General features: G+C 49.7%; 1 protein-coding gene across 1 annotated transcript in view; it reads right to left on the reverse strand.

Annotated features, from left to right (window-relative positions):
• Positions 1-3,079: 3,079 nt before the first annotated feature.
• Positions 3,080-27,525, reverse strand: part of stmnd1 (stathmin domain containing 1) — a 37,564-nt gene continuing 13,118 nt past the window's right edge. Inside the window, exons 2-5 of the mRNA XM_038796996.1 lie at positions 24,753-24,915; positions 14,145-14,302; positions 12,710-12,850; positions 3,080-3,587 (exon numbers count right to left, since the gene is read on the reverse strand). Of these exons, the coding sequence (XP_038652924.1) occupies positions 3,255-3,587; positions 12,710-12,850; positions 14,145-14,302; positions 24,753-24,915 (795 nt within the window). The 3' untranslated portion in view covers positions 3,080-3,254. The remainder of the gene's footprint in view (positions 3,588-12,709; positions 12,851-14,144; positions 14,303-24,752; positions 24,916-27,525) is intronic.

The following is a 27,525-nucleotide window of genomic DNA, read 5'->3' on the forward strand; positions in this document are numbered from 1 at the left end:
GAAGATGCGTTGGAGGCGATCAATGTGCTCCTGCGGGGTGGTAGATCAGACAATGATGTCATCCACATATATGCGAACCCCTTCGATACCTTCCATCATCTGTTCCATAATTCTGTGGAACACTTCCAATGCAGAGATGATGCCAAATGGCATCCGGTTATAACAATACCGGCCAAATGGGGTGTTAAAGGTGCAGAGCTTCCAACTGGATGCGTCGAGTTGGATCTGCCAGAACACCTTGGATGCGTCTAGCTTGGTGAAAAAGGGAAAGCTGATAACTGGAGTCACAAATGAGAGGGCAGAAAGGATTGTTCATAACTTACCTTTGATCTGAAAGGTTGCTGCAAGCTGTAAATCTTTAGGCCGTACCTATTGTCAGTGCAGAGTGTGCCAAAGCTTTGAAATAAAGCTCTTGATGTTTTATGAGGTGCCGAAGTCCATTTTTGGTTCACTTTACCCTGCACAAATAGATGTGGCCCCAGTTCTACTTTATCATCAATGTCATGAAAAGAACCACACAGGAGGGAAAAAAATGAATCACTGTTCTGATGGAAGCCCATAAACTCCACAAGAATCAAGAACTGCCAGTTATGCCCAATCTAATTGAGATCTGTAGAAGTATTGCACCATCACTAATCAGTGGCTGGCATCTGGTGGGAGGTCAAAATAACTTCAATGTTTGTGTCACTGTTGATGTTGAGCTAAAATGCTGTGATATTTAGTTAGTGGCGGAGTAAATGTAATTCTACTTTGTGGGATCTTACAATCCACACATCACTATGGTCAGAATTTAAAATCCCATCCTGGGAGTGGGCTGGCTGGTGTAAAGTTGGGTGGGATTTGGTGCAAGAGGCACCATGCCCATCATCTACCTGCCTCTGCTGATATTTTGCCAGCAGTGGAGTAGGTGGCCCGCTTGCCCTTGGGCCAATTGAGGTCCTTGTGGTAAACTCTGAAAACCTGATTGCAGACTTGTGGTTGGGGATTTCTCCTGTTTTGGTACCCCGTGCCCAATCGACGACATTCCAAAAGGGCTGCCCCAGTTTGAACCCCCTCCAACCTCCTGATCGCAGTCCCCCACCTCGCTGTGTTGCTCTATTTATTTATCTCGGTGAACCACAAGCCTTCCCTTATATCGATCAAATGAACACACAACCAGTTAGTTAGTTCAAAGATGGTTTATTTACATACACAAGAGTTATCTCAACATGCAAACACAATATCTACTACGGGTTAAACTACACCTATCAGCTACAATAACCTATACTTAACTTCAGGGCGACTGGCACTGTGCAAATGGATAAAGGCCTTTATCTGGATTTCACTTGGCCGGTTCGAAGAAAGGAGCTCTGTCTCTGCTGGGCTCATCCGTCAGATAACGATCGTTGGTCTTGAACTTAACTGGCTGTTCCTGCTGCTATTGGGTTAGGCACAGGCCGGATTCAAGAGAGACAGAACACATGGCTGTGCTCTCTTTTATCCCCCTGGGATTTTGTGCTCTTTGGGATGGTCCTTAACCTTGGACCCAATAGTTCAACAGGGCTCTGATCACTCTCTTCGATTTCAGCCAATAAAGGGGAGGATGCCTTGGTAGCTGGGCAGGTCCTTAGCGGTCATTGACCTTGGCAGTTGTGCTTTCTGAGCAAGGGAGTGGTGCTGATCAGCCTGTGGCTGTTCCGGTTGCTTGATTGGAGTTCTATTGTCCTGGGAAAATGGGCCATTGAAATGTAAACGAGCAGGGGTTTCAGTCAGATCTGGTTACCTGTGTTTTAGATACACATAGGCTGTGTATCTGTCTGAGTCCTGGGTTGGCCATAATTCCCATGGTCCTTTGCAGGTGGCCATCTTAGATGGCTACAGCTGGGACCTGCCTGACTGACTCCAGCTTCACTTACCATCCAGTCCAGACTCCACCAGGGATCCACGTCGCAGACTGCCCACGATCCCAGCACTGGCCACCTCTCACAGTGACACTGCTGGGACTGGGGAGCTGCCGGACCTCTAATTGGAACATTGCACACATGGAGATAGGAATTATGGCGTTAGACAATTGACTGCTTGGCAATCATAAAATCCAGGCATGGCTACCCCAGCTAACAGAGGTGTGCTCACCCCTGACTCTTTAGCCAGTGTGTGAGGCTAATCATCTTTGTAAGGGTGGCATGGTAGCACAGTGGTTAGCACTGTTGCTTCACAGCGCCAGGGACCCGGGTTCAATTCACGGCTTGGGTCACTGTCTGTGCGGAGTCTGCATGTTCACCCCGTGTCTGGGTGGGATTCCTCCGGATGCTCCGGTTTCCTCCCACGTGTCCCGAAAGACGTGCTGTTAGGTAATTTGGACATTCTGAATTCTCTCTCTGTGTACCCGAACAGGTGCCGGAATGTGGCAACCAGGGGCTTTTCACAGTAACTTCATTGCAGTATTAATATAAGCCTACTTGTGACAAGAAAGATTATTATTATTAAAAGCTAGCTCCTGTATTGCAAAGTTATCCGTCCATTTTTTAAAAAAAGTCTTGATTGCCTGTTCACTTTTCGAAGGTTCAGGGTACCAAGTGATTCAGAGCTACTGTGGGTAAATGGAGTTAAGGTGTAGATCAGTCGTGATCTAAATCACTGGTGCAGTAAACTCAAGGGGCTAAATGACCCTCTCCTCTTCCTGTGTTTCTATTTCAAGCACTTAACTCAACTGAAAGGTCATTTTTGTCTTCCAATTATTTTTCTTGAGCCCTCACACACTGCACCATTCCTGGATTAGAGGATTGGAAATTAATCTGCTTTCAGGTATTGCCCTGATATGAGATCTCAGAGGTACATGAAAACAGTGTATTTACTGTCCCTTCAAAATCTCCTCAACTATCCTTTTTCACTTTTGGTTAACTTCTGTATCCTCGGTAAGGCTCTTCTGAGATCATAGAAATTAGGATGTAGCAAATCATGGCTGCAAACTCACACTCCACTGCTCCATGCAGCAATGTGTTGGACCATTTCCACTTCTCATCTGATTATTCTCTGCCTTAGCTAACATTTTACAAGTGAAACACATCTTTTTTTGAAAAAGATTTTCTGAAAGAAGCAACATCGTTATGGACAACCTTTATTGACACAGAATAATTCTCTTCACAATGGCGTGGTAGACTTTGGCAATTCTTAGTTTAAGACAATGCAACACAGGTTTTAAGAGGAAAATTTTCACTAAGACATTACAAGCAAGTCATTAGGCAATTAATTGATGTACGATGTGCAGTATTGATTCAAATTTTGTTCACAATTACTTCATCAGCTACTTTTGTTGTCAAATAATGTCCATCATCTAATTCTACAACTTCACAACAGTCCTCTGCATTAACCTTTCTCTCTAGTTGGTTTATTCCTGTCTTGTCAACCAGGTCGTCACTTTCATCATTCTCCTTGGCTATCTCCTGCTGTTCCTGCTGGAATTCTTTGTGTTTGGCATTAATTTTCTCAACAACTTCCTCCAATTTTGCATGGTCAGGTTCTGGAGGCACCTCCGGAGGTTCATCTTGCATCATTACCGGTGAAGAATTAAACTTATTTAGTTTTTCCTTTAACTTGACTTCCTTCATCTAAGAATAAACATCACTTTTTTACTGAACATGTAATTCCCAATTATACTTGGACTCCTTCAACTGACACTACCAAAACTACATTAAAAAGGGCAAAAGGGTACAGGAGTGCTTGGGGGAGGTAATACTCCTCTGGTGTGGCTGGTAGATGGATTCACGGACAAGGACTGGTGCAAGGAAGAAAGGAGCTGGAGCTGGAGCGTCTTCTTGGTGCAGCACAAGAAATGATGGTGGAGGACAAGGAGGCCACGCTGCCTGCCCAGTGGTCGAACAGTTAGTAGAGTTTCTGAATAATAAGTTCTGGCAACAGAGGAAAGAAGAGGCCCTGGAAGACCTAGCCAAGGTGGTGGAACTGCTGAGATCTGGATCGAGCAAGTGGAGCAGAGGCTGGAGTCCCAGGGCCTGGCAATCCAGAAAGTGGAAGAGGCGGTCAGAGAGCATGAGGAGCAGTTGGTCTTTTGGTGGCTGAGGTGGGAGTAATGCGGGAGAAACAGGAAAGGTTGAGGGAGAAGGTGAAGGATTAGGAGAATTAGGGGATTAGGAGGATTGTTGGAATGCCCAAAGACATTGAATGTGCGGAGGTAGACGTGCTGGAGAAATTGATGGGGGAGGGGAGCCTTGTGTCCTCTGGAGGTGGACCGAGCACACAGGGCTGAGGAGGAGACCGCAGGCGGCGAGCCGCTGAGGGCGATGGTGGAGCGGTTGCACTGCTTTCTGGACAAGGAGAAGATTCTTTGATGGGTGAGGTAGACCAGGAAATGTACCTGGGAAAGGAGCAAGCTGCGAGTGTTCCATAACCTGCGTGCAGAACGGGCGAAGAGGGGGGCCGGGTTTAATTGGATTAAGGGTGCCCTCTTTGGAAAGGGGGTGAATTTTGGAGTTTTGTACCAGGCCTACCTGTGAGTGTCTTTCCAGAAGTGAGAGCTTTATTTCAACACGTCAGAGGAGGCGAGGGAATTTATCAGGCACAATGGACTGGGAGGAGTGTGAGGACATTGAACTTTGGAGAAATTTGGTGTGCTTTTTAAAGTGTTTGGTGGTGGGTTTTCTGGGGCAGGTTTTCACAGGGGAGCAACGATGGTGACTGCCGTTTGTTACTCTTTCGGGATTGATGATTGGGCAGATCGAGGCTGGGTTACTCGAGGGAGGAAGGAGGGTTGGAAGCCTTGGTTGGGGACCACCATGCTAGATGGGTGGCCTAGTTAACAAGAATGAAATGGAGGGTTTCTCCAGAGGAAGGCATGGGGGGGGGGGGGAGGTTGCCAACAGGTGTGTGGTTGGTGCAGCGCAGCTGGGAAGAGATCGATGATGGTGGACATCCGAGGGAGGGCCTGGAGGGTTGCGTGATGTGGGCCAGGGACTGGTTCAAAAAATGGCATGGCTGATCGGCAGGGGAAGGGTGCCGGAAGCCCCCTGACAAGGCTGGTTAGGTGGAATGTGAGGGTGTTGAATGGACCAGTTGAACGGTCGCGTGTGTTTGCGGTTCTGTGGAATTTGAAGGCGGACGTGGCTTTTCTGCAGCAGACGTACCTGAAGCTAGGGGACCAATGGGATATTGGCCCATCATTTGGGAAAGCAAGAGGTTGCAAGGGAGATCGGCAGAGTTAGGGATGATAAGGGCAAGGTGGTGATGGACCGGGGCGTGGGGGACGAATGGGGTGTTTGATGCGTTTTATAGGAGGCTCTACGTGTTGGAGCGTCCAGTTCGGGGGGGGGGGGGGGGGGGGGGGGGGGGGAGAGAGGATGCAGCAGTTCCTTAATGGGTTAGAGTTTCCCAAAGTGGAGGAGGGGCTGGTTCAGGGACTGGGGGCCCCAATTGGGCTGAGGGTGGTGAAGGATAGTGCGAACGTGAGAAGGCTGCTCAATGTAATTATGATGCCTTCAGTGAGGCAAGAGATGGAGGTAATGGTGGCGATGGATGAAGGCGTTTGATCGGGTGTAGTGGGCGTAATTGTTGGAGGTGGTGTGGCGGTTCGGGTTTGGCAGGGGTTTGTAGATTCGGTCCGGCTGTTATATAAGGCGTCAGTCATGATTGTGCGGACAAACCGAGTGACAGGGGTGCCCGCTCTTCCCGTTGCTTTTTACCATGGCGAGAGAGCCGCTGGCAAAGCGTTTCGGCCGTCGAGGGACTGGAGGGGGATTGAGCAGGGGGGCATTGAGCAAAGGGTCTCATTGTATGTAAACGATCTGTTACTGTATATTTTGGACCCGGTGGACAGCATCGGAGGCATCATGGGGATCCTGGGGGAGTTTGGCTGGTTTTCAGGATACAGACTGAATCTGGGAAAAGCGAGGTGTTCCTGATTGAGGCCAGAGGGCAGGAAAGGAGACTAGAGGAGCTGCCGTTTATGGGTGGTGGGGGGAGACTTTTACATATTTGCGTACCCAGGTGGAGTGGAGTTGGGCGCAGTTACATAAATTGAACATGGCTCGGCTGGTGGAGCAGATGAAGGGGGACTTTAAAAGGTGGGATGCGCTTCCGCTGTCGCTGGAGGGGCAGGTGCAGACAGTAAAATGACAGTGCTGCCAAAGTTTCTGATTGTGTTTCAGAATTGTCCAATCTTTGGCCCCAACTCGTTTTTTAGGAAGGTCGATGGGCACATCTCTGGGTTTGTGGGCGGGGAAGACTATGTGGGATATGCAGGCTTTCTTGGAGCAGGGGCGAGGGGGGTCGGACCGTTTCCGAATATAATTAACTATTAGTGGGCGGTGAATATTGCTATGGTCAGAAGAGATGGGCCCTAGGGGAGGGGTTGGTGTGGGGACGGATGGAGGCGGCATCGTGGAGGGGAATGTGTTTAAGGGCTTTGTTGTTGCCGCCTTTACCTTTCTTGCCAGCTAGGTACTCCGTGAGCCCAGTGGTGGTGTTGAGCCTCAGGGTGTGGGGGCAGTGGAGGCAGCTTCTGGGATTGGAGGGTGCCTCGGTGTGGGCACCGATCTGTAATAACCACAGGTTTGCACTGGTGGGGCTGGATGTGAGGTTTCAGGGGTGGTGGCAGGCAGGGATTGAGTGCTTTGGCGACTAGTTTAAAGGTGGCAAATTTGCTGAGTTGGAGGACCTGGAGGATGTGTATGGCTTTAGGTACCTGCAGGTTCAGGACTTTGTAACGAGAGAGGTGCCATCCTTTCCTGCTCTGCCGTCCCTGGGGTGGCAGGATAAGGTATGTTGGAGGACGAAATAGGGGAGAGGAAGATGTTGGATGTTTATAAGGAGTTGATGGAGTGGGAGGGAGCCTTGGCGGGGGATATTAAGAGGAAATGGGAGGAAGAGCTGGGACGGGAGGTGGGGGCTGAGATGTGGGCGGAGGCCTTGCTGAGGGTGAACGTGTCCTCAACATGTGCGAGGTTAAGCCACATCCATTCAAAGTGGCACATAGGGCTCATATGATGGTGGCGAGGATGAGTAGTTTCTTTGAGGGGGTAGAGGGTAGGTGTGGGCGGTGCGCAGGGCGGGCGGGGGGGGGGGGGTTGGGGGCGTGAATCACGTCCACATGCTCTGGGTGTGTCCAAGACCAAGTGGGTCTGGCATGGGTTCTCGGACGTGGGGCAGGTTTATTACAAGTTCATGTAATGGTAAATATAAAAAAAAGGAAACATTTGCTGGGTTTACCCATGACTTGATGAGCTGAACTGCTGCTTCTATACTTTACACTTCAATGATTTTTGGGGGGAGGGAGTTTCTGTGCCGGGTGAACCATAGAAACCCTATGGGTAAAAAGGATGACTTATTAAGTGTCTTCAAGGCATGGTCACATTTTGACAAATTTAGAAAGTTGCAGGATAGTTCCATAGAAGATTATATAATGGAATTCAGGAGACTATATGCAAAATTGGGAAATTCTAGATGGAATTCTTGCAATCGGTGCTGGTATTTAAATTATTAAACTGTGCTGAAGTATCAAATATGGATAGACTTCTAGGTTTTTATGGAATTTTACGGAAAGACACACTGTTGGAACAGATGTCAGAAGCTCTTAAACAATTCCTCGGAAAACATTCCTTTCCAGCAGCATTCATGGCGTAAATGTTGACCATCTCGAATGCACGCGTCAGTTTGAAAGGAGAATTGTAACCGAAAGATTTACAGGTTCGATGGATTGGCCATGCTTAATTGTCCTTATTGTCCACAGGTTAGATGGGGTTACAGGGATGAGGCAGGGGTATGGGCCTTGGTAGGATGCTGTTTCAGAGGGCCGAATGGCCTTCTTTTTGCACTGTAGGGTTTCTGTGGATGATTGTATTGTATGGAATGGGAAAAAAAGGATCACTTTTATTTCTTTGTCCCACTTGAGGATTATTTTCATTTTCAAGAAAGAGGGGACTCTGTTGGGATATGAAATAGTTAATAGTCAACAAGTGATGAAGGACTGGATTCTCTGCTGCCCGACACCAACAGCAAGAATCGTGATTAGCTGGAGCAAAAATTGGAATTTAATTTTGACGAGATGCTTTGGCCCCCCCTCCGCTGCCCCAGCGGTGGCAGTGAGGTTCATGGCCCATGCAAATCATCATTTACATGGATTTGAATGCTATTAGCATCTTGGACATTGCATGCTTCACCGCTCAGCGATTCTCCAATGGGTACAAGTATTTGCAAGCGGGACCTGGGCACCATGTCTGTTGAGGGGGAGCGAGAAGGTAAGAAAACTTGTCAGGCTTGCAGCGGGGTGGCTGCCTGGACCCCAGGGAGTAGCCAAGTCCGGGCTCTTGGGTGCTGCCTCGGGATCGGGGTGGCCTGGCTCAGACCGCCATTGCTGCAGTAGGTTATTTAAACGCACCCCTTGGTGCTACTTACAGGCCCCTGGCTGCTCACACTGCTGAGTGCTCACTGTGTCCTGTAAATGCTAAGAGCCCTCTGGTCATGTGGGAATCCACCCAGGCTGCCCCTCTGGAAACCTTCAGACCTCAGCAGTATCATCAATGGGATGGGTGTGGCAATACTTAGTTGCTGGCCCACCAGGCGTTGGCACTCCTCAGAAGCACAGCCCCACAGCAGAGGAAGCAGATGATTAGCAGAGCTCACCCCAAACAATGGACCCATTCACCGTGGCCTTTGGTATCCTCCCTAGCACTCAGCCTCTCTGGGTAGAACTACACCAGTGACACTATCAGGTAGCCCATGCTTACCTTAGGACCAGCAGCTGTCTGCGGGTCCTGCCTGTCCACTGTCCCCCTGCTCCCATCCATCTTACCCCTGGCAGGAAACCTGACCAGCTCTCTATCACAACCTGTATGTTCCACACAGGCTCCACATCACACTGCAGCGAAGCTCCGAGCAAACACACATTTCCCTTGCCCACTCCCATCTGTAGGACCTGCCCGCACACAAGCCTCTTAGCATGGAGGCGACAGAGAGCTCACATTGACCGTCTCCATCACACATGTTTCCACCCTGCTGGTGGTATAACACACAGCCCACCAGTGAGGAGATCCACAGTAGACCCCACTGGGGTAAACAGTAGAGGTGCCACAAAGCTATTGCTGATACAGGTTGCAGCTGCCATTGATAGCCCTGCTGAACAGAAATGGGTGATGAAGATCGAGGATCCCACATCATAGGCCAGGTGCCACTCACTGATGGGGACAGAGATGCAGTGCAGAGGACAACATATTGAGGGGTGGACTGGGGGGCATATTGAGGGTGGCACAGCAGTATAATTCTGGTGGTTTTGGATGGTTAAGAGAGTCGTCACCTTGCTAACATTCTCTGTCCCTTCTACCTCTCCTTTACCCCCGCAGAGACATATGGATTTCAAAGGACAGCCAGCTATGCTCGCTATCTACCTGGCCACTGCTGCCTTTGCAGACGTGCGGAGGTGAGAGAGCCAGGGCCAGCCCAAGGAGGACCCTGCACAAGATGAGCCTGCCCCAGAAGAGCAGGGACCAGCCAGTGAGGTTCAAGTGCTGGCCATTCAACAGGCCGAGGAGAAGGTGTTAAGGAGGCACCACATCAAGGCACGTATATACCATCGACGCCTATCCTTTGAGGAGCTGCCAGATCATCTGCATCAATGCCAACTCCGGCTCATCAGCAAGACCATGCGCCACCTGTGCCAGATGGTGGTTCACCTGGCGCTGCAGGGGGTTTAAGAGGACACCTGCTCCCGGCGGCCATCAAGATGACAGTTGCCCTGAAGCTTTATGCCTCTGGCTCTTTCCAGGGCTTGAGCGGGTACCTGTGTGGGATCTCGTAAACGTCCGCACACAGGTGCATCAGAGCTGTGCTGGATGCCCTCTGCGCCTGGACATCAGACCACATCACCTTCAATCTGGACCAGGCCCACCTCAATGCACAGCTCTGTGTGCTGGTTCTCCTGGAGATGCTGGCAGCACTGACAGCCTCTGCCACCTACTCCCGGGCGGGCTGTTCAGGAGGGCGGGCGTACGGCTCCGCCCCAGCCTTGGGATAAGGGTGTCCCTCCTCTCCTCAATGGCATTAAGCAGTTGGTCCACTTCAGACTTCTGAAATAGGGGGCAGACCTCAGAGCGATTTTCTGGAATGAGTGTGGTGAGTGGACTGCTTATAAGCAGCTCCAGCTTGTCAGGGTCTTTAACAAAAAAATTCCAGCCGCAGCAAATATGATGCCAATGACACTGGGAATTGCTTGCAATTCAGATGGTCAGAGTGCTGGCCTATTTGCATCTCCCGAAATTTGTTCACACAGCGCCTCCAGCGGGAACACAAATTGCACACCATTCAGTTCCAGTGGGAGCGCGATTTAACGGACTCGCCGTGCCCGACTTGGTGTCGGACGACACCGCTTGTGAGACGCTTGAAATGGCGCAAATTAGATCTTCCCCTCACTGGGTCATCAGGATCATTTAAATATGCGTCCATGGGATTCTCCCGGTGCCCAGGACCTAAAGGCCACCTTTAGGAGACCTCGCCAGGGCGCCATTTAGTACTGGTTTCCACAAACGTGGCCCAGTCGTAATGGCACCTGGGGGGGTCTTCCAGGCCATTGTAGACTCCCGGCTTGTCAGGGACGGGGCAGGGTGGCACCCTGGCACTCCAACTGGCCCCTGGTCACCATGGCACTGCCAGCCTGGCACCCTGGAAGTGCCACCCAGGCAGCGTCACCCTGACACTGCAGGGTGCCCAGGTTGGCACTACCAGGGATCAGGCCCACTTGGGAAGGGGGGACCTTAACAGGCGGATGGGGGTAGTGAAGGGCTGTTCCCGGGGACCTCCGCGAGGTTAGTGGGGGGGGGGGGGGGGGGGGGGGGGGGGGGGTGGCGAGGGCTGAAAGGGGGGATCGTGAGATCATAGCTGCCGGACAAAATGGCGCACTGATCTGCGACGAGCCTTTCCTGGTGGGCTCTCCAGCAGGAAATGACTCTGAAGTGAGGCCCCGGCGGAGAGAAACACCCCGAGGCCAAAAGAAAGGGCAAATTGCCATTGAATAGCGGTGTGCCTTTCTACCAACAAACACCCCACTAAACGCTCCCAAAACTGGACGTAAGATTTTGTTTTCTGATTGAATCGCGCCCTTAGTTTCCCAAACAGAGAATTCAGCCCCAAGTTAGAAATTGGAGGTTAATAGGTTAACCACATCACTGGGTGCATATAAATGAGAAACACCCATAGTTTGCAGTGGTTCATGGACTCCCAGGCCCTGCTTGTGTTTTTTGCAGGGTCGGAGTCCATGGACAATGTTAACAAAGGTTGTAATAGGTTTCAGGGTCTTTGTAGATATCTCGAGGGACTTTTATTTAATTTAATGGTTGCACTTCAGCTCCACTCTCCTCCTGATCTTTGGGCACCCAATGATGCAGGTTTAAGGACCGTCTCGTGGGCCTGGGCCTGGTCACATTGGCCATAAACAGGCCGCCGTGGGGGGGTTGCACCAGACTGCCTGCCTCTCTATCAAGGTTACATTTGAGCCTGGGTGCCTTTGGAGATGGAGCATGTGGTGTCTGTCAGCACACTGGAGGCCTTGCGTTAACGTCGGGCACTGCAGGGGCTGGAGTGCATTCTCATCCCCCACAATGACATTTTAATTTGAGCCTTTGAAGTTTCCTCTGGAATTTGTTTTTTGTTTCAGTGTCCTTTTCTAGGGCTTCCCACACACAATCCAGCCTTTTTGGTCAATTTTGTTGAACTGTCTAGTTGTTGCTTTAATAGAGTATAAAGAGAAGCCCCTTTACTTGTTAATATGATACATGCAAACAAAGACTCTAATGGGGAAACGGGTGATGATCTAGAGAGTGTTTTGTGAGTTGGAATAAAGCTCTGTCTGGAAGCAGTAACGGATTGACTTCCAACTCGCTTATTAACTAGCCATTAGAGCTTTACAGCCCCTGGAGGAGAATATTGTGGGGAAATAAGGTGCCATGCTGGAGCAGTGGAAGGTGTGTTTCTAAAGTTCTGAGGCACATTACTGGGAAAGAGTTCAAGGAGGTTTGTCCCATATCTGACATGCTATAGAAGGCCGGAGAGGTGGATAAATATTTCACATGGCAACAAAAGGTTTCTGCAGGGAGAAATTAGCATGCGTCATGGCCATGTACCAGCAGAAAACAGGCACAAAGCACCCCAAATAAGCTGCAGACTGACCTGCAACCAATCTGTGTAACTATATAAAACTGTAAATGGTCATTTTATTGAAAATACAATTTGGCGTGCAAAAACCAATTTGATACATCTCTAGGGTGGTACCATTCAGTAGGGTGGTTGAGTACTGCAAGTGGGTATTATACTATAGGATTGTTCTATACCAGGGGTGGGCAAACTACGGCCCGCGGGCCGCATGCGGCCCGCCAAAGGTATTTCTGCGGCCCACCAAGTCATTCAAAAAAAAAAAAAAAATTTTTTTTTAAAAAATTTTTTTTTTTTTTTTAATTTTTTTTTAAAGGTTAATGGGTGGGGGGGCTGTTGGGTTACTTACTGGTATAGGGTGGATACGTTGACTTGAGTAGGGTGATCATTGCTTGGCACAACGTCGAGGGCCGAAGGGCCTGTTCTGTGCTGTACTGTTCTATGTTCTATATGAGGCGCCCACAATCATAACCGGGTGAAGTAATTATTTTACTTAATATACTATGCGGCCCTTTGTGAATTGTGAATTTCTGAATGCGGCCCTTGCACGGAAAAGTTTGCCCACCCCTGTTCTATACAATACCTTCCTCCTTTCCTCTGCTGCTATCATTTTATTTTCAATCTCTTCTATTGTCACATTCTTTTGTTTAGCTGTTTCATTCCTTAGCTTATCGAGTCTTGTTGGAGGCTTCTTTAAAATTCCCTCTGTTGACTTCATGTCAAACTAACATGGTAATAAACAAAAAGAGGCATCAAAAATTAATTTCAAAGGGTTGTTAAAGCATTCACAACAAATCAACATGCTTGAAAAAACTTGTGAAGTAAATTGTTCAAAAAAACAATATTAAAGTCATGGACAAGCTTCCCTGCAAATTATGCTGGGATTTTCACAGCAAGATCAATATGAAAATCCCATCATAGAACAACATTTCCTTATGGCAGATCTGCTTTCAGTGAGGAGCGGTGACAAAGTAACACCCTACAAACCAGTGTGTCTAGCTCACTACTCTAGGAATAGATATTTGGTGAAAGGTAAATCCATAGTAAGATGTGTATGTTTTTCATTTCATGCGTTGTTATGGTCAGTGGGGTGCATAGCAAGATGACTGCCTTGAGGCCACGGCAATGGCAGGCCTGGTCTCCCCGGTCCCATTGGGGGGGTCACCCTGAACCACAGCCCATCCCCCTGGTCAACCCATCACTCCCCCCCCCCAGCAGCTGTCTGGGGTCCTACCTCCTCTCCCTCATCAACAACAGCGCCAGTACCCCGATTTTTAAAACCACAAGTGAAACTCGCCGTTGGTAATTCCTCCTGGTGGAGACGGAGCACCGCAGAGGCCCCGGAAAATACCGGGTCAAGTGCACTAATGATATGCCAGCGTTTACTGTCCGTGCGAAGTAGAACGCATTGACGCTGCTGTCGAAGTACTGGTGTATGGCATTCTGTTGGGAGCCAGCGCTGGCCATTATTTTCACCACACGCCCGATTCTCTGCCTAATTGCTTTTCCTGATTCCGCCGTCGGCTGACAGAGAGTCACACTCCATATTTATCTTGACCTGGTAATTCATTCATGGCCTGACAATGTGTAGGAAATGGAAGTTGGAATATCCCAGAAGACCAGCTGTCACTGAATTATCAGTTTAATCAAGGAGTCAGAAATATAAAAAATCAGGAGTTGGGTGCATACGGTTATAAGACTAAATTCAAAGAAATGAGTGAATAACTAAAGTAAATTGACTGGGGTAATTTATAGTCCAATAGAATACTTGGCACTCCTTGAAGGAACAATGCAGGTGGTGCCCGTGAGGACATTGACAAAGATTTGTAATCACAAAATTAAATAATTCATGGCCATAAGTTTTTTTGAACAGCTGTACATGTGCAAGATTGCTCATTTCCAGCTGGTGCTCAAGGTATGTTAAAACAAATCGCTATTCATTTTTGATTAATACCGATGCAAAAACCATGTTTGATTTTCATGTTCCCAATGTGCAGAAGATGGAAGTTAGCACATACCAGAGGACTGTGAACCTCTTGCCATTCTTCACTGTGGGCCTGGTTTAAGATCCCCTGAACTAAAAGTTCTTGCAGAATGTCAACAGACCTTGGTCTCTCCCTGATTTCTTGTATTGGTCCATTCTTTTTCAGCAAGCTACTTGCAGTAAGTGCTAAATCTGCAGGTGAAAAAAAAAATACTAGAATTAAGAACAATTTGAAGACAGGGTATTCAAAAACAGTGAGTAACAGTGTCTCAAGGCTCAGACTTCACTCCGTCTCTTTGCATATGCCAACATGCTTTTGGATTGGAACTGAGGTTGAATCACAGCTAGCCAAATTCACTAAAGCCTCAAATTGTTCATGATTGCCTGGGAGGGCCTCTGCGACTGACTAGCTGACCACATTTCACATAACCAGGGATTAGAATCATGCGGTGTATATTAATTCACTGGAAGTGTCTGCGACCATCAGACCATGCAGGCTTTGGATGTTTTGTCAATTCCACTATTGCAAATTGTCATGTAATGAGTCACTCGCGAATATTCACTTTTAGCTTGGGCAGGTCATCAGGTATTTATTTGTGGCACCACTTTTCTTTGGGAAGTGGGGTGGTAGAGGGAAGCTACTTCCCAATAGGAAAAAACAGGTCGGACCAGAATACCTATTTCCCAGTTTTTACCGTTTTATTTTCTTTATGGGTTGAAATTGCTTTGGGGGAAAGTGCAATAAAATGTTACTGTCTTGTACTTGGAACCTGGATTAAAATGCAGTCTGGATTGAAGGAGAAAGGCTCTTGGACAATCTCCACCCAGCCCAAGCCCATTTTACAAAACTGGCTCCAATTTGGCACTTATTGAGGAGTCCATTCAGGAAGCTAATTGTATATGGTACTAACAACAATAATCTTATATTGTCACAAGTATGAAGTTACTACGAAAAACCCCTAGTCGCCACATTCCGGCGCCTGTTCGGGGAGGCCGGTACGGGAATTGAACCCGCGCTGCTGGCCTTGGTTCTGCATTACAAACCAGCTGTCCAGCCCACTGAGCTAAACCGGGGTCGGGTGTGGATTTTCCTACAAGTGGCTGCTCGCAGTCCACTTTGGTCAGATCCTGTCTTATCCTATTAAAATCGGCCTTCCGCCAATTCAGAACCATTACTCCCAACTCATCATTGTCCTTTTTCATAACTACCTTATATCTTACCGAGTTATGGTCACTATCACCAAAACGCTCCCCCACTTACACCTCTACCACCTGCTTGGCACCTCAGGAAAGATAGATTGGTCTTGGCTTAAAGCCGTGATGGGAAATCCAGGCTAGTGAGTGGGGTGCATGTGTGACCCTCCTTCATTTCCATAGGCTGCAAGACTGAAATAGGGCATGTGTACTAACCCTGACCCTATGACATACATTTAATACACGTCGAGTATTTTAGTGAGTTTGGAAAATACTTATACATTCAAAGATTAATAGAACTGTCATCAATTTCAAATGGTAAAAATAAAAATATTTACCTTACTTACATCCTAGTCAGCGTACCTTCTGGTTGGATCTATATCATGCCACTTCCACACAAAGTGATCCATTGTATAATTAGGGACAAATTAAAGTACTGGCAAAAGTAACAAAGTGCGACTCCCACATCCACCAGAGTTGTAACTGAGACAATTTCCTGGGTTAGGGTAATTTTGCTAACTGCGCTTGCAGAGTGTGCCAATTGAACCATGGTAGTGCTTTTATTGTGCGCAGTGAAGTGCAGGGTTCTCCCAGTCATTGTCTGTAATCAGCATGAACCTTACTCCACTTGCCCTTGCGTTATGTGTGCATCATTTTAGTAATACCAGTAGGAAAAATACTACATGGACGGAAACTAGCGGAGTCTGGCAACCCTGCGTATGGGCAACAGTCAACAAAATGGACATCCGGTGGCCGCCATGGTGTGAGTGGTTGCACATTTGGTGGCTCCTGCTTGTGGCAGTTTTTTTGGACCTTTCCCCCGGTTAATGGGTGGATGTGAGGAGGCAAAAAGGTGCAGGAGAGTGAGTGGAAGAGATTGACCCACTGGTGTATGGAGCTGAGGGCCAGAAGTGGTCGCAAAAGAGGGAATCAATCTGTAAGAGTTGGGGTGCAGCGCCTGCATGTGGAATGGCGGAGGGGCAGGGAATGATTCTGCCGGCTCAGTGGTCAACGGACCAGTTGGTGAGCTTCCTGAATGAGAAGTTCACCCAGCAATGGAAGGAGAGTCTGGAGGACCTGGCCTGGGCGATGGATTCGATCAAGGCGGTGGTCGACTGCGTGGAGACGAACCTGGCGGCCCAAGGTCAGGCGATCCAGAAGATGAAGGAGGTGGTGGGGGAACTAGAGGAGCAGCTCGTCTCGATGGCAGCGGAGATGGGGCGGATGCAAGATCAGCAGCGGAGGCTCCAGGAGAAAGTTGAAAACCTGGAAACTGGTCGCGTAGGCAGAATATCAGGATTGTGGACCTGCGGAGGGGAGTGAAGGAGCAGACGCTGGCGCATATGCTGGAGAAGCTACTAGGAGAGGGTGCATTCACACGGCCTTTGGAGGTGGATTGAGCGCGCAGGGCGCTAATGAGGAAGCCCCAAGGGAACGAGCCGCCGAGGGCAATGATGATGCCACTGTTTCCTGGACAAGGAGCCAAGTATGAGGTGGGCCAGGCAGACGAGGCGCTGCACCTGGGAGGGCAGTGAAATCCAAGTGTACCAGGACCTGGGTGCAGAGCTGGCCAAGAGGAGAGCGAGTTTTAATAAGGTCAAGGCAGCCCTCTAGAAGAAGGGGGTGAAGTTTGGGTTGCTGTACCCAGCACATCTATGGGTGACCTATGAAGGCTGGGAGCTGTACTTTGGGTTGGCGGAGGAGGCGATAGAATTTATCAGAGTCAATGGACTGGCGGACAAGGTGGACTTTGAACTTTAGTGGAGATGCTTTGGTGCTGCTGTTAATTTGCCTTTGGGGCCATTTCTTTTTTTGGCTTCAACCGAAGCAACCAAAAGCAAACCGTTTTGTTCTCTGTTGGAAGATGGGGGTTGATCTCTTCGTCTGAGCTTGAGGAGGGGTTGATTTTGTTTGTTTGCACTACCAGGAGGTTTGAGATGGGGGGGGGGATGGGAATCAGTGGGAGGTAGGATGCTAGGGGACATGTGCGAGGGCTGCCAGGCTAGCTGGCCGGGCTAGTTCACGGAAACGCAGTGGGGGGGGTGAGCGAAAGATTAGTGGGGGGATGGGGGCAGGAGTTGTTGCTAGGGGAACTGATGGGGGGGGGGGGGTACTGCTGACAGGGGAAGGGCTATTAAAGTGTAAGGGGAGGAGGATCGATGATGGTGGGCACCCGAGGGTGGACCTGAGGAGGTGGCGGGCTGGAGGCTGGCCAAGAGGGCCTATGGTTCTATGGTTGATCGGCCGGGGGTTGTGCTCCCCGACCCGGCTGATCACATGGAATGTGTGAGAATTCAATGGCTCAGTCAAGAGGGCCCGTGTGTTCGCACATTTAAAAAAATTGAAGACAGATGTGGCCATGCTACAGGAGACTCACCTGAAAGTGGGGGACCAGACTAGACTGAGGAATGGATGGGTTGGGCAAGTCATCGTAGAATTTATAGTGCAGAAGGAGGCCATTTGGCCCATCGTGTCTGCACCGGCCCTTGAAAAGAGCATCCCACTTAAGTCCACACTTCCAACCTATCCCTATAAACCCAGTAACCCCACTTAACCTATTTGGAGATTAAAGGCAATTTAGCACAGCCAATCCACCTAACCTGCACATCTTTGAACTGTGGGAGGAAACCGGAGCACCGGGAAGAAACCCATGCATACCCGGGGAGAACGTGCAGACTCCACACAGACAATGACCCAACCCGGGAATCGAACCTGGGACCCTGGGGCTGTGAAGCAACTGCGGTAACCACTATTCTACCGTGCTGCCCAAAGTATACAATTTGGGATTGGACTCTCTAACGAAGGAGGTGGTGATTTTGATCACTAAGCGGGTGGTGTTTGAGGTGGGAAATATAGTGGCTGACTCTGGGAGACGTTATGTTATGGTGAGCGGGAAACTGGAGGGGATGCCGATAGTCTTAGCAAAGACGAGAGTAGTGGAATAATTGAGGCTTTATTGAGCAAAGATGTTGTGCCTCCTGTAGCTGGAACCAGAATGGCTGGAGCACTGGCGAGCACACACATTTTTACACCGCCTAGGGCAGAGCCAGCAGGCAGGGATTTACCCATGTACCTCTACTATACAGGCCTTACCGTAATACATGTAATACTACTAGTGGTGACTACCACAGAAACATCTGTGCCCTGAATTGGGACGATGTTGAATTTATGAGGCGTGTCCTGGGGAGGATCCCTGACCTGGAGTCTTATCGGTTGATTATTGGGGAGGGAGGGGGGGGGGGGGGGGGGGCATTTTTTTTTTGATAAACAATTTTATTAAGACATTTTGGCATGGTACACAACAACAATATTGAGCAGTGTGCAAAGAACAGTCAATACAGTGCAAGAAAACCAGCTCCCCCCCTACAAGGACCCGCCTAACTAACCCCCCTAATCTACGTTACCCTAACCCCCACCCCCGCTGATGATTAATTTTCCGCAAAGAAGTCGATAAATGGTTGCCACCTCCGGGCGAACCCTTACAGTGACCCTCTCAGAGCGAACTTAATTTCCTCCAGACCAAGAAAGCTCGCCATATCCGATAGCCAGGCTTCCGACTTCGGGGGCTTTGAGTCCCTACATGCCAGCAGAATTTGTCGCCTGGCTACCAGGGAAGCAAAGGCCAAAACATCAGCCTCTCTCTCCTCCTGAACTCCCGGGTCCTCTGAAACCCCAAAAATAGCCACCTCTGGACTCATCACCACCCTTTCAGTACCCAGGACATAACGTCCGATAATCCCTGCCAGTACCCCCTGAGTTTTGGACATGCCCAGAACATGTGGACATGGTTCACTAGTCCTCCTGAACATCTGGTGCACCTGTCCTCCAATCCAAAAAATTTACTCATCCGGGCTACTGTCATGTGGGCCCAGTGGACGACCTTGAATTGAATCAGGCTCAGTCTGGCGCATGTTGCGGTCGTGTTTACCCTACTCAGCGCCTCCGCCCATAAGCCTTCTTCCATCTCACCCCCGAGCTCCTCTTCCCACTTAAGCTTCAGCTCCTCGATCTGCGTCACCTCTGCTCCCATAAGTTCTTTATATATATCCGAGACCCTCCACTCCCCCACCCATCCACTGGACACTACCCTGTCCTGGATCCCCCTAAGCGGCAGGCGTGGAAAGGATGGAATCTGTCTGCGTAGAAAGTCCCGCACCTGCAAGTACCTGAACTCATTCCCTCTCAGCGACTTTCAGATGGGTCTCCTGAAGCATTATTACGTCCGCCGTCAGCGCCCTCAGATGTGCGAACAGATGTGCCCTCTTTACCGGCCCGTTTAACCCTCTAACGTTCCAGGTGATCAGCCTGGTTGAGGGGCACTGTGCCCCCCCCCCCCCCTCAAATCAACCATCTCCTTTCTTGGGGCCGCCCCCAGCCCCTGTGTCGCGCTTCCCATGGCCCGCCTCCTGGCAGCCCCCATCTCCGACCTCCTCCATGTTCCCAAACCCAAGTCGCTCCCTCATCAGCAGATCAACTACCCCACTTCCCCCCCCTAGCAACCACACCCTGTAACCTAACCACTGCCAGAAACTAGCTATATGCACACCCCCCACCTGGCTTCCGTAGACCAGCTCACCCAGCTAGCCTGGTGACTCTCGACTCCGGCGCCAACAAGTCTCCCACCTATTGTTCTCTCTGACCCATCCCCACCCCCCCACCGCCCATCGACACCACTTCCCCAAACCAGCCATCCTCGAGCAATTGCTCTGACAAAAAAAACAAAGAACAAAGAAAACACCGACGCTAGCGCAAATCGAATAAAACAAAATAAGTAATATGCACTTCCAACCACCCCGATCCAAACACAAAAAGCTCCCAGCACCAAATACCTTAACTACCCTCTTTTTCCAGTGAAAACCTGAATACAGGAGAGAGAAAAACTGGAAAAAAGACAACACAAGAAAAACGCGTAAACATCGCTTAGTGTCTTTTTAACACAAGTTCAAAAAGTCCTCAGTTCGGCACCAGCCCTTCTCTCTTGGCGAAGTCCATCACATCCTCGGGTTCCTCAAAGTAACGGTGCCGTCCCTCGTGCGTGACCCACAGGCGTGCCGGGTACAGCAGCCTAAACTTCACCTGCTTCTTGAACAGAATCTCTTTGACTTGCCTGTAGCCTGCCCTTCTTCTGGTCACCTCCACGCTCAGGTCCTGGTAGATGCACAAGACACTGTTTTTCCAATTGGCAGCTCCGCGTGCGCTTGGCCCACTGTACATCCGCTCCTTGTCCAGGAACCTGTGGAACCTGACCACCATCGCCCGGGGGGGTGGGGGGGGGGGGGTGTGCTCGCAGCTGCCTCGCCAGCGCTCTGTGTGCCCTGTCCACCTCCACCGGACGAGGGAAGACATCATCCCCCAACAGCTTCTGGAACATGTCTGCCACATACGCGGCGGCATCCTCTCCCTCAGCCCCCTCCGGGAGACCAACGATTCTCAAATTCTGCCGACGGGACCTATTTTCCAGGTCCTCCACCTTTTCCAGGAGCCTTTTCTGTTGGTATTCAGCCTCCCCATCTCCACCTCCACCTCATTTTACAAGAAGTTCTCAGGGGTGTTGGGACCGTTGCTGGTAAGGACCTTCAATGAAGCTAAGGATCTGGGAGTACTTCCCCCAACATTGCCACAGGCATCGATCTCCCTCATTTTAAAGCGAATTAAGAATCCGAAAAATGTGGGTCAGAAGACCGATCTCCCTGTTAAATGTAGATGCCAAACTGTGTCCCAAGGGTGATTGGGAGGAACAGACAGAGTTCGTTTCGGGAACGCATCTGGCAACCAACATTAGGATGTTACACAATGTGATGAGGGGCGCGAGGTAGAGGTGGTGATGGCAATGGATGCAGAGAAGGCCTTTGATCGGGTGCAGTGGGTATACTTATGGGAGGTCCTGGGAAGGTTTGGGTTTGGGCAGGGGTTTGTGGACTGGGTCTGGTTGTTATATCAGGTACCAGTTGCCAGGTGGGAATGGATTCCGGTATCTATAAGTAAGAGATTTTGTGCGGAGGCAGGTTTCGACCTTCCCGCACCTGCCGCACTAGGGTCTATAAGATAAGGTGGTGTTGAGAACAGTAGGACAGGGGAAGATTTCAGAGATCTATAAGGAACTGATGGAATGGGAGGGAGCCCCGATAGGGATGGTGAAGAGAAAGTGGGAAGAAGATCTGGATGGGGAGTTGGAGGCTGGATTATGGGAGGAGGACCTGAGGCGGGTCAATGCATCCTCGCCATGTGCCAGGCTCAGCCTGATACAAGTTACAGTGATTCACAGGGCACACATGACTGTGGCCCAGTGAATGCAGGTTCTTTGAGGGGGTGGAGGATAGGTGTGGGCGCTGCGCGGGGAGTCCTGCGAACCATGTCCATATGTTTTGGGCATGTCTGAGGTTGATGGGGCTTCTGGCAGGGGTTTGCTGATGTCATGGCAGCATGGTAGCACAAGTGGATAGCACTGTGGCTTCACAGCGCCAGGGTCCCAGGTTTGATTCCTCGCTGGGTCACTGTCTGTGCGGAGTCTACACATTCTCCCCGTGTCTGCGTGGGTTTCCTCCGGGTGCCCCGGTTTCCTCCCGCAATCCAAAGTCGTGCAGGTTAGGTGGATTGGCCATGATAAATTGCCCTTAGTGACTAAAAAGGTTAGGAGGGACTATTGGGTTACGGGGATAGGGCGGAAGTGAGGGCTTAAGTGGGTCGGTGAAGATTCGATGGGCCGAATGGCCTCCTTCTGCACTGTATGTTCTATGTCAGAGGTCTTAAAACTGAGGGTGCTGTCGAGTCCAGAGGTGGCGATCTTTGGTGTGTCGGAAGACCCGGGAGCCCAGGGGGTGAGAGAGGCCGATGTCCTGGCCTTTGCCTCCCTGGTGGCCTGGAGACAGATCCTACTAGGATGGACTTGAAGCCCCAAAGGTATGGGTTAGCGACACAGTGGGATTTCTCAGACTCAAGAAAATTATATTTGCCTTGAGGGGTTCACTTGGAGGTGGCAGCCGTTCATCGACTTCTTTAAGAAACATTAAGCTGTCAGCAGGGGTGGGGGAGTCGGTGGGGAGGCACGGGGAGGATAAGTATGGGCAGGAGAACCAACAGAAGGGAGGCTGGGGAAGGTGCACTGTCTGTGTAAGCCATGTTGGCTGGGGTTTGTTATTGGAGGGTTTGTTAGTTATATACTGTTTTGGTCTTGTTGAAATTTGATGTTTAGAATTGTTAAAATTATAAATGCCTCAATAAAATATTTTCTAAAAACAAGTCAACAAAATGTCTCGTGAGCCACACTCAAAACCCTATTTGGTTGCATGCGGCCTGCAGGCCACAAATTACACACCATTAGTCTAAAGGATCCAAACCTCATTGTTGTTACTATTTTTCTCTTGTTACATTATGGTCCTTTAATAATAGAGGCCTATCAATCCACAACAACAGCAAAATATGTGGGTCCCTTTTCAACAGTCTGTCTGACCAAAAGCAGAACTTTTCAATTAACGGTGTCACTTTGTAGAAATCTTCATTTCCAATAGTAATCATGGGCCCATTCTATTTCCCTTTGAAACGACTCAGTAACAAGGTTTGGTTGGGGTTCTGTTTTTTCACTCATGAAAGATTTATTTCTCCACACTCTGCTTTGTTAATTTTTTCCATAGCTGGTGCACTGTGTGCAGTTCTGGTCGCCACATTATAGGAAGGATATGATTGCACTGGAGCGGGTACAGAGGAGATTCTCCAGGATGTTGCCTGGGATGGAACATTTAAGTTATGGAGAGAAGTTGGATAGGCTTGGGTTGTTTTTGCTGGAGCAGAGAAGGTGACCTGATGTGTACAAGATTATGAGGGACATGGATAGGGTGGATAGGGGTTAGCTATTCCCTGCAGTAAAGGGTCAGTCACGAGGGGACAGAAGTTCAAGGTGAGGGGCAGGAGGTTTAGGGGGGATATGAGGAAACACGTTTTTACCTAGAGAATGGTGATGGTCTGGAATGCACTGCCTAGGAGGCTGGTAGAGGTGTAGGCTTCAAATCCTTTAAAAAGTACCTGGATGAGCACTTGGTACATCATAACATTGAAGGCCAAGTGCTGGTAAATGGGATTAGGTAGATAGATCATGGGCGGGATTCTCCCCTACCCGGGGCGGGGGGTGCCAGCGTAGCGGAGTGGCGCCAAGACCGGCTCCAACGGCCTTTGACGCCCGCCGCCCGGCGCCGGGGCTGGCCGCTGACGTCATCACCGGCGCATGCGCGCTGGGGGATTCTCTTCCGCCTCCGCCATGATGGAGGCCGTGGCGGCGGCGGAAGAAAAAGAGTGCCCCCACGGCACTGGCCCGCCCGCCGATCGGTGGGTCCCGATCGCGGGCCTGGCCACTGTGGGGGCATCCCCCGGGGTCCGATCGTCCCGCGCCCCCGCCAGGACCCCGTGGGCCCGCCGCCACCAGAGGTAGTTCAAACCACGGCGGCGGGAGAGGCCTCCCAGCTGTGGGACTTCGGCCCATCGCAGGCCGGAGAATCGCCGCAGGGGGCACGCCGATCGGCGCGGAGGTCTCGCCGATTGGTGTAGCGTGATTCCCGCCCCCGCCAATTCCCGGGTGGCGGAGAATTTCTGCCACGGCGGGGGAGGGATTTTCAGCGGTCCCGGGCGATTCTGCGACCCTGCGGGGGGTCGGAGAATTTCGCCCCCTGTCTTTTTCAATAGTTGGTGCAGATTCGATGGGCCGAAGGACTTGTTCTGCAATGTGTGGTTCTGTGATTTTGTTTCCTACTCTTCCATATCTCTGCAACCTTGTTCACTCCTTTAACACTCTGGGTTCCACCAATTATGGCCTCTTATGCATCCCTGATTTTTATTACTCAAATTTTAGTGGATGTGCCATTGATTTAGCTGCCTGAATCTTAAACTCTCGTATCGCCTCTTACTCCCTTCTCCTCTATGATGCTTCTGCAAACCTATTTCTTTGACCAAGCTTTTTTTGATCATCAACCCTAATATCTCCTTGTGTGGCTGGGTGCCAAATATATTTGGATAATGCTTCTGTGGAAAGCCTTGGGATGTTTTACTCCATAAAAGATGTTATATAAATGCAAGTTGTTATTCTTGTGAGGTTGTGATTTACAATAGTTTCAGGCTGCTTCCCCTTGATGGGGAACAGCACCTCTCTTGTCTGTAACTACCTGCTGAGGCGATACTGCTGAATTTAAAACAGGCGACTGCTTTATGCTAGGGCCTGCACACTAAATATATGTGGGAGCCAGCCAAACCTAGAATCCCCATAGACTCAGAAGCATTATTTAATTGAAGGGCACGATTGGCTACCCCACAACGCAACTCGCGTAACATTCGCATGTTTGAACTCGACAGCAAGGCTAGGAGAACCTGGGTATTTTATCTATTTCAATTAGGTATGAACAAGCAGATTGTACTGCTCCATGTACAACACTTTCTGTTCACTGTTAATGAGCTTGCTCCATACCATCATTAAATCCATTTTGTAGTAATGTCCCATTTGCTTTCCTTAATGGTGGCAAGGACTGTTGCACTGCTCCCGGCAATGTTATCAAATCCTCCTCTGACACTTTGGATCCGGGTGAATCGTCAATGATGTTTAGTCTGCTGCTTTTCCTATTGTTCTTAATCTAAAAGGGGGGGGATATAAAAGAATTTGTTTGCATTAATCAACTTGTTGTTGAAATGGTTTAGGTTGAGCTCTGGTGCGACTCGCTCTGTTCTACTTTGTCAACCTCTGGATGCGCTCACTTTCGTTTCGTCATTGGTGGCATACATAGCAAAATGTTTCAATATGAACCGTTGAAAAAAATGAAAATGACCCATTAGGCACATTCGTACTCACTGGGAAGAAGAGGATTTTAATCGGGAGTACATTAAAAGCGAGGAGTGGGACGAATGAGTAACACCCTTCTCCTATTTTCTGCCAGGATCAATTTGAAGTTCCCGATTAGAATTCCCTCTCCACCAGCCAGCTGGCCACCCTAAACATGGGAAAGAAGCAGGTGGCAGCACGAAGAGTGGGTGGCCTGGAGGCACTCGGGTGAACTGTGGGGAGTCCCCTCCGGCCGTTGCGATTCACTTTTCCCACTGGCTGCATACCCCTGCCCGCAGGTCTCCTGGCGGCGTGGGGTGGCTTCAATGGGAAATCCCATTCCCAAGCGGTAGAAGTATAGAATCCCACCACTAGTAAGCAGCGTGCCGCCAAGAAACACGCGACTGGGGGACCGGAGAATCCAACCCCACGTTCCCTGGAGCAGGATAGCCGCAGCAGGATTTAAATACCACTAGGGTACTAAAGATGTCATAGGATCCTGATTTGCATTCATTTATGATACTCCTGCTCGAGTCATGTAGGTGTCATTGCTGCCTGTGGGGGGTGGGAAGGACCAAGTGAAGGTGACGGCTGAAGGAATGGGCCAGAAGAGTTTGGAGGTGATTCTAACAGCGCAGGTGTTTCCTCAGGCTGAGCTTGGTTAACACTTCCTCCCGAAGCTGTCTATTAGATGGTATAACATGGTGTGCTACTCTCCTCAATTACTATCAATACTGATGCCCTCAGAGGAAAAGAGCAGAGAAATCAAATGAGGTAAACTTCAGGAAAGGCACTGGATATCAAGGTGGCCCAAGCCACCCTTAATGTTCTCCCTGTCACTGGACTCAGTAGCCACCCATTCCACTGATGTGACCATCAATTCACACGACACGTAGTTGGAAGTGAACAGTGGTTTTAATGATCTTACAACGGAGCCTGCCTGTGCCGAGATGAACTGGCAGGCAGGCTCAGACTGCCAGGCTTTATACTTCCGGTTAGTGGGAGGAGCCATGGGCGGAGCCAAGGGTGGAGCCCAGTACAAACTCCTCATCTCCCCCTAGGGGCAGAACCACGCAACTGCTCGTATACCGAGCTTACAGAGACACAGTACATCATTTATAACAACAGCGTGAATTACACGGACTGTGATTCACCACATCCACCACACTCTGTGCCCCACTTTTAACCCAGAAACTGTAACTGTAAGGAAAATTTGTCATTACTCTGTACTTCAAAAAGTTTGAGGAACCTGTGATTTTTTTCCCCTCCAAACATTTTAAAGACATACTATATGATCCATTAAAAGTCCTTTTTTAATTTTAAATTTTTGGATATGAAGAAATACAAGTATTTGTGACCCAGTTACCCTTGACCAGGAAGCAGTACCAAACAGAAGGAAGTTAAAATATGGAAGCTGTGTGGCAGGCAGACACAAAGAGGAAGGGGGAGAGCTGGAAAGAAAAGGTTCTGGTCAATGCACCCTACCATGACTCATGGGAGATGGGACGTGTGAAGGTTCTGGCAAAAAGTGCACCATACACAAAACATTGTATGGGCAGAACCCTGTTTATGCAGAAGTTTCTGCATGTCGAGAATCTGCTAAGTCCTTCAAGGGACTGGAATTCTGCTTGGAAGAACTGTGCGGCTGAAAGTGAAAACACACAAGTGGAGTGGACTGCATGCCAACTACATGAGATAGTCTCACCAGCATGGGTCCTAGCTACGCTTGCCTTTTTATGGGGTATGTGGAACATTCCTTGTTCCAGGCCTATCCGGGTCCCCTGCCACAACTCCTTTACCGATACATTGAAGACTATTTTGGTGCCGCGTCATGCTCTCACCCGGACTTGGAACAATTCATCAACTTCGCTTCCAGTTTCCACCCCTCCATCACTTTCACCTGGTCCATCTCAGGCACTTCCCTTCCCTTCCTTGATCGTTCTGTCTCCATTTCCGGCAATAGACTATCCACCAATATCCACTACAAGCCCACTGACTCCCACAGCTATCTGGACTACAGCTCTTTGCACCCTATACCCTGGAAGGACTCCATCCCTTTCTCTCAACTCCTTCGCCTCCGTCGCATTTGTTCCAAAGATGCCACTTTCCAAAATGGTGCTTCGAAAATGTGTTCCTTCTTTCTCAACCGTGATTTCCCACCTACAGTTGTGGACAGGGCCCTCAACAGTGTGCGGTCCATCTCCCGTGCCACTACCCTCGCCCCTTCCACTCCCTCCCAGAACAAGGATAGAGTCCCCCTCGTTCTCACATTTCATCCCACCAGCCTCCGTATGCAAAGCATAATCCTCTGCCATTTTTGCCAACTCCAGCGTGATGCCACCACCAAACACATCTTCCCTTCACTCCCTCTGTCAGCATTCCACAAAGACCGTTCCCTCCGAGACAATCTAGTCCACTCCTTCAC

Source organism: Scyliorhinus canicula, chromosome 5, assembly GCF_902713615.1.
Source record: "Scyliorhinus canicula chromosome 5, sScyCan1.1, whole genome shotgun sequence".
In the NCBI taxonomy this organism is placed as follows: domain Eukaryota; kingdom Metazoa; phylum Chordata; class Chondrichthyes; order Carcharhiniformes; family Scyliorhinidae; genus Scyliorhinus; species Scyliorhinus canicula.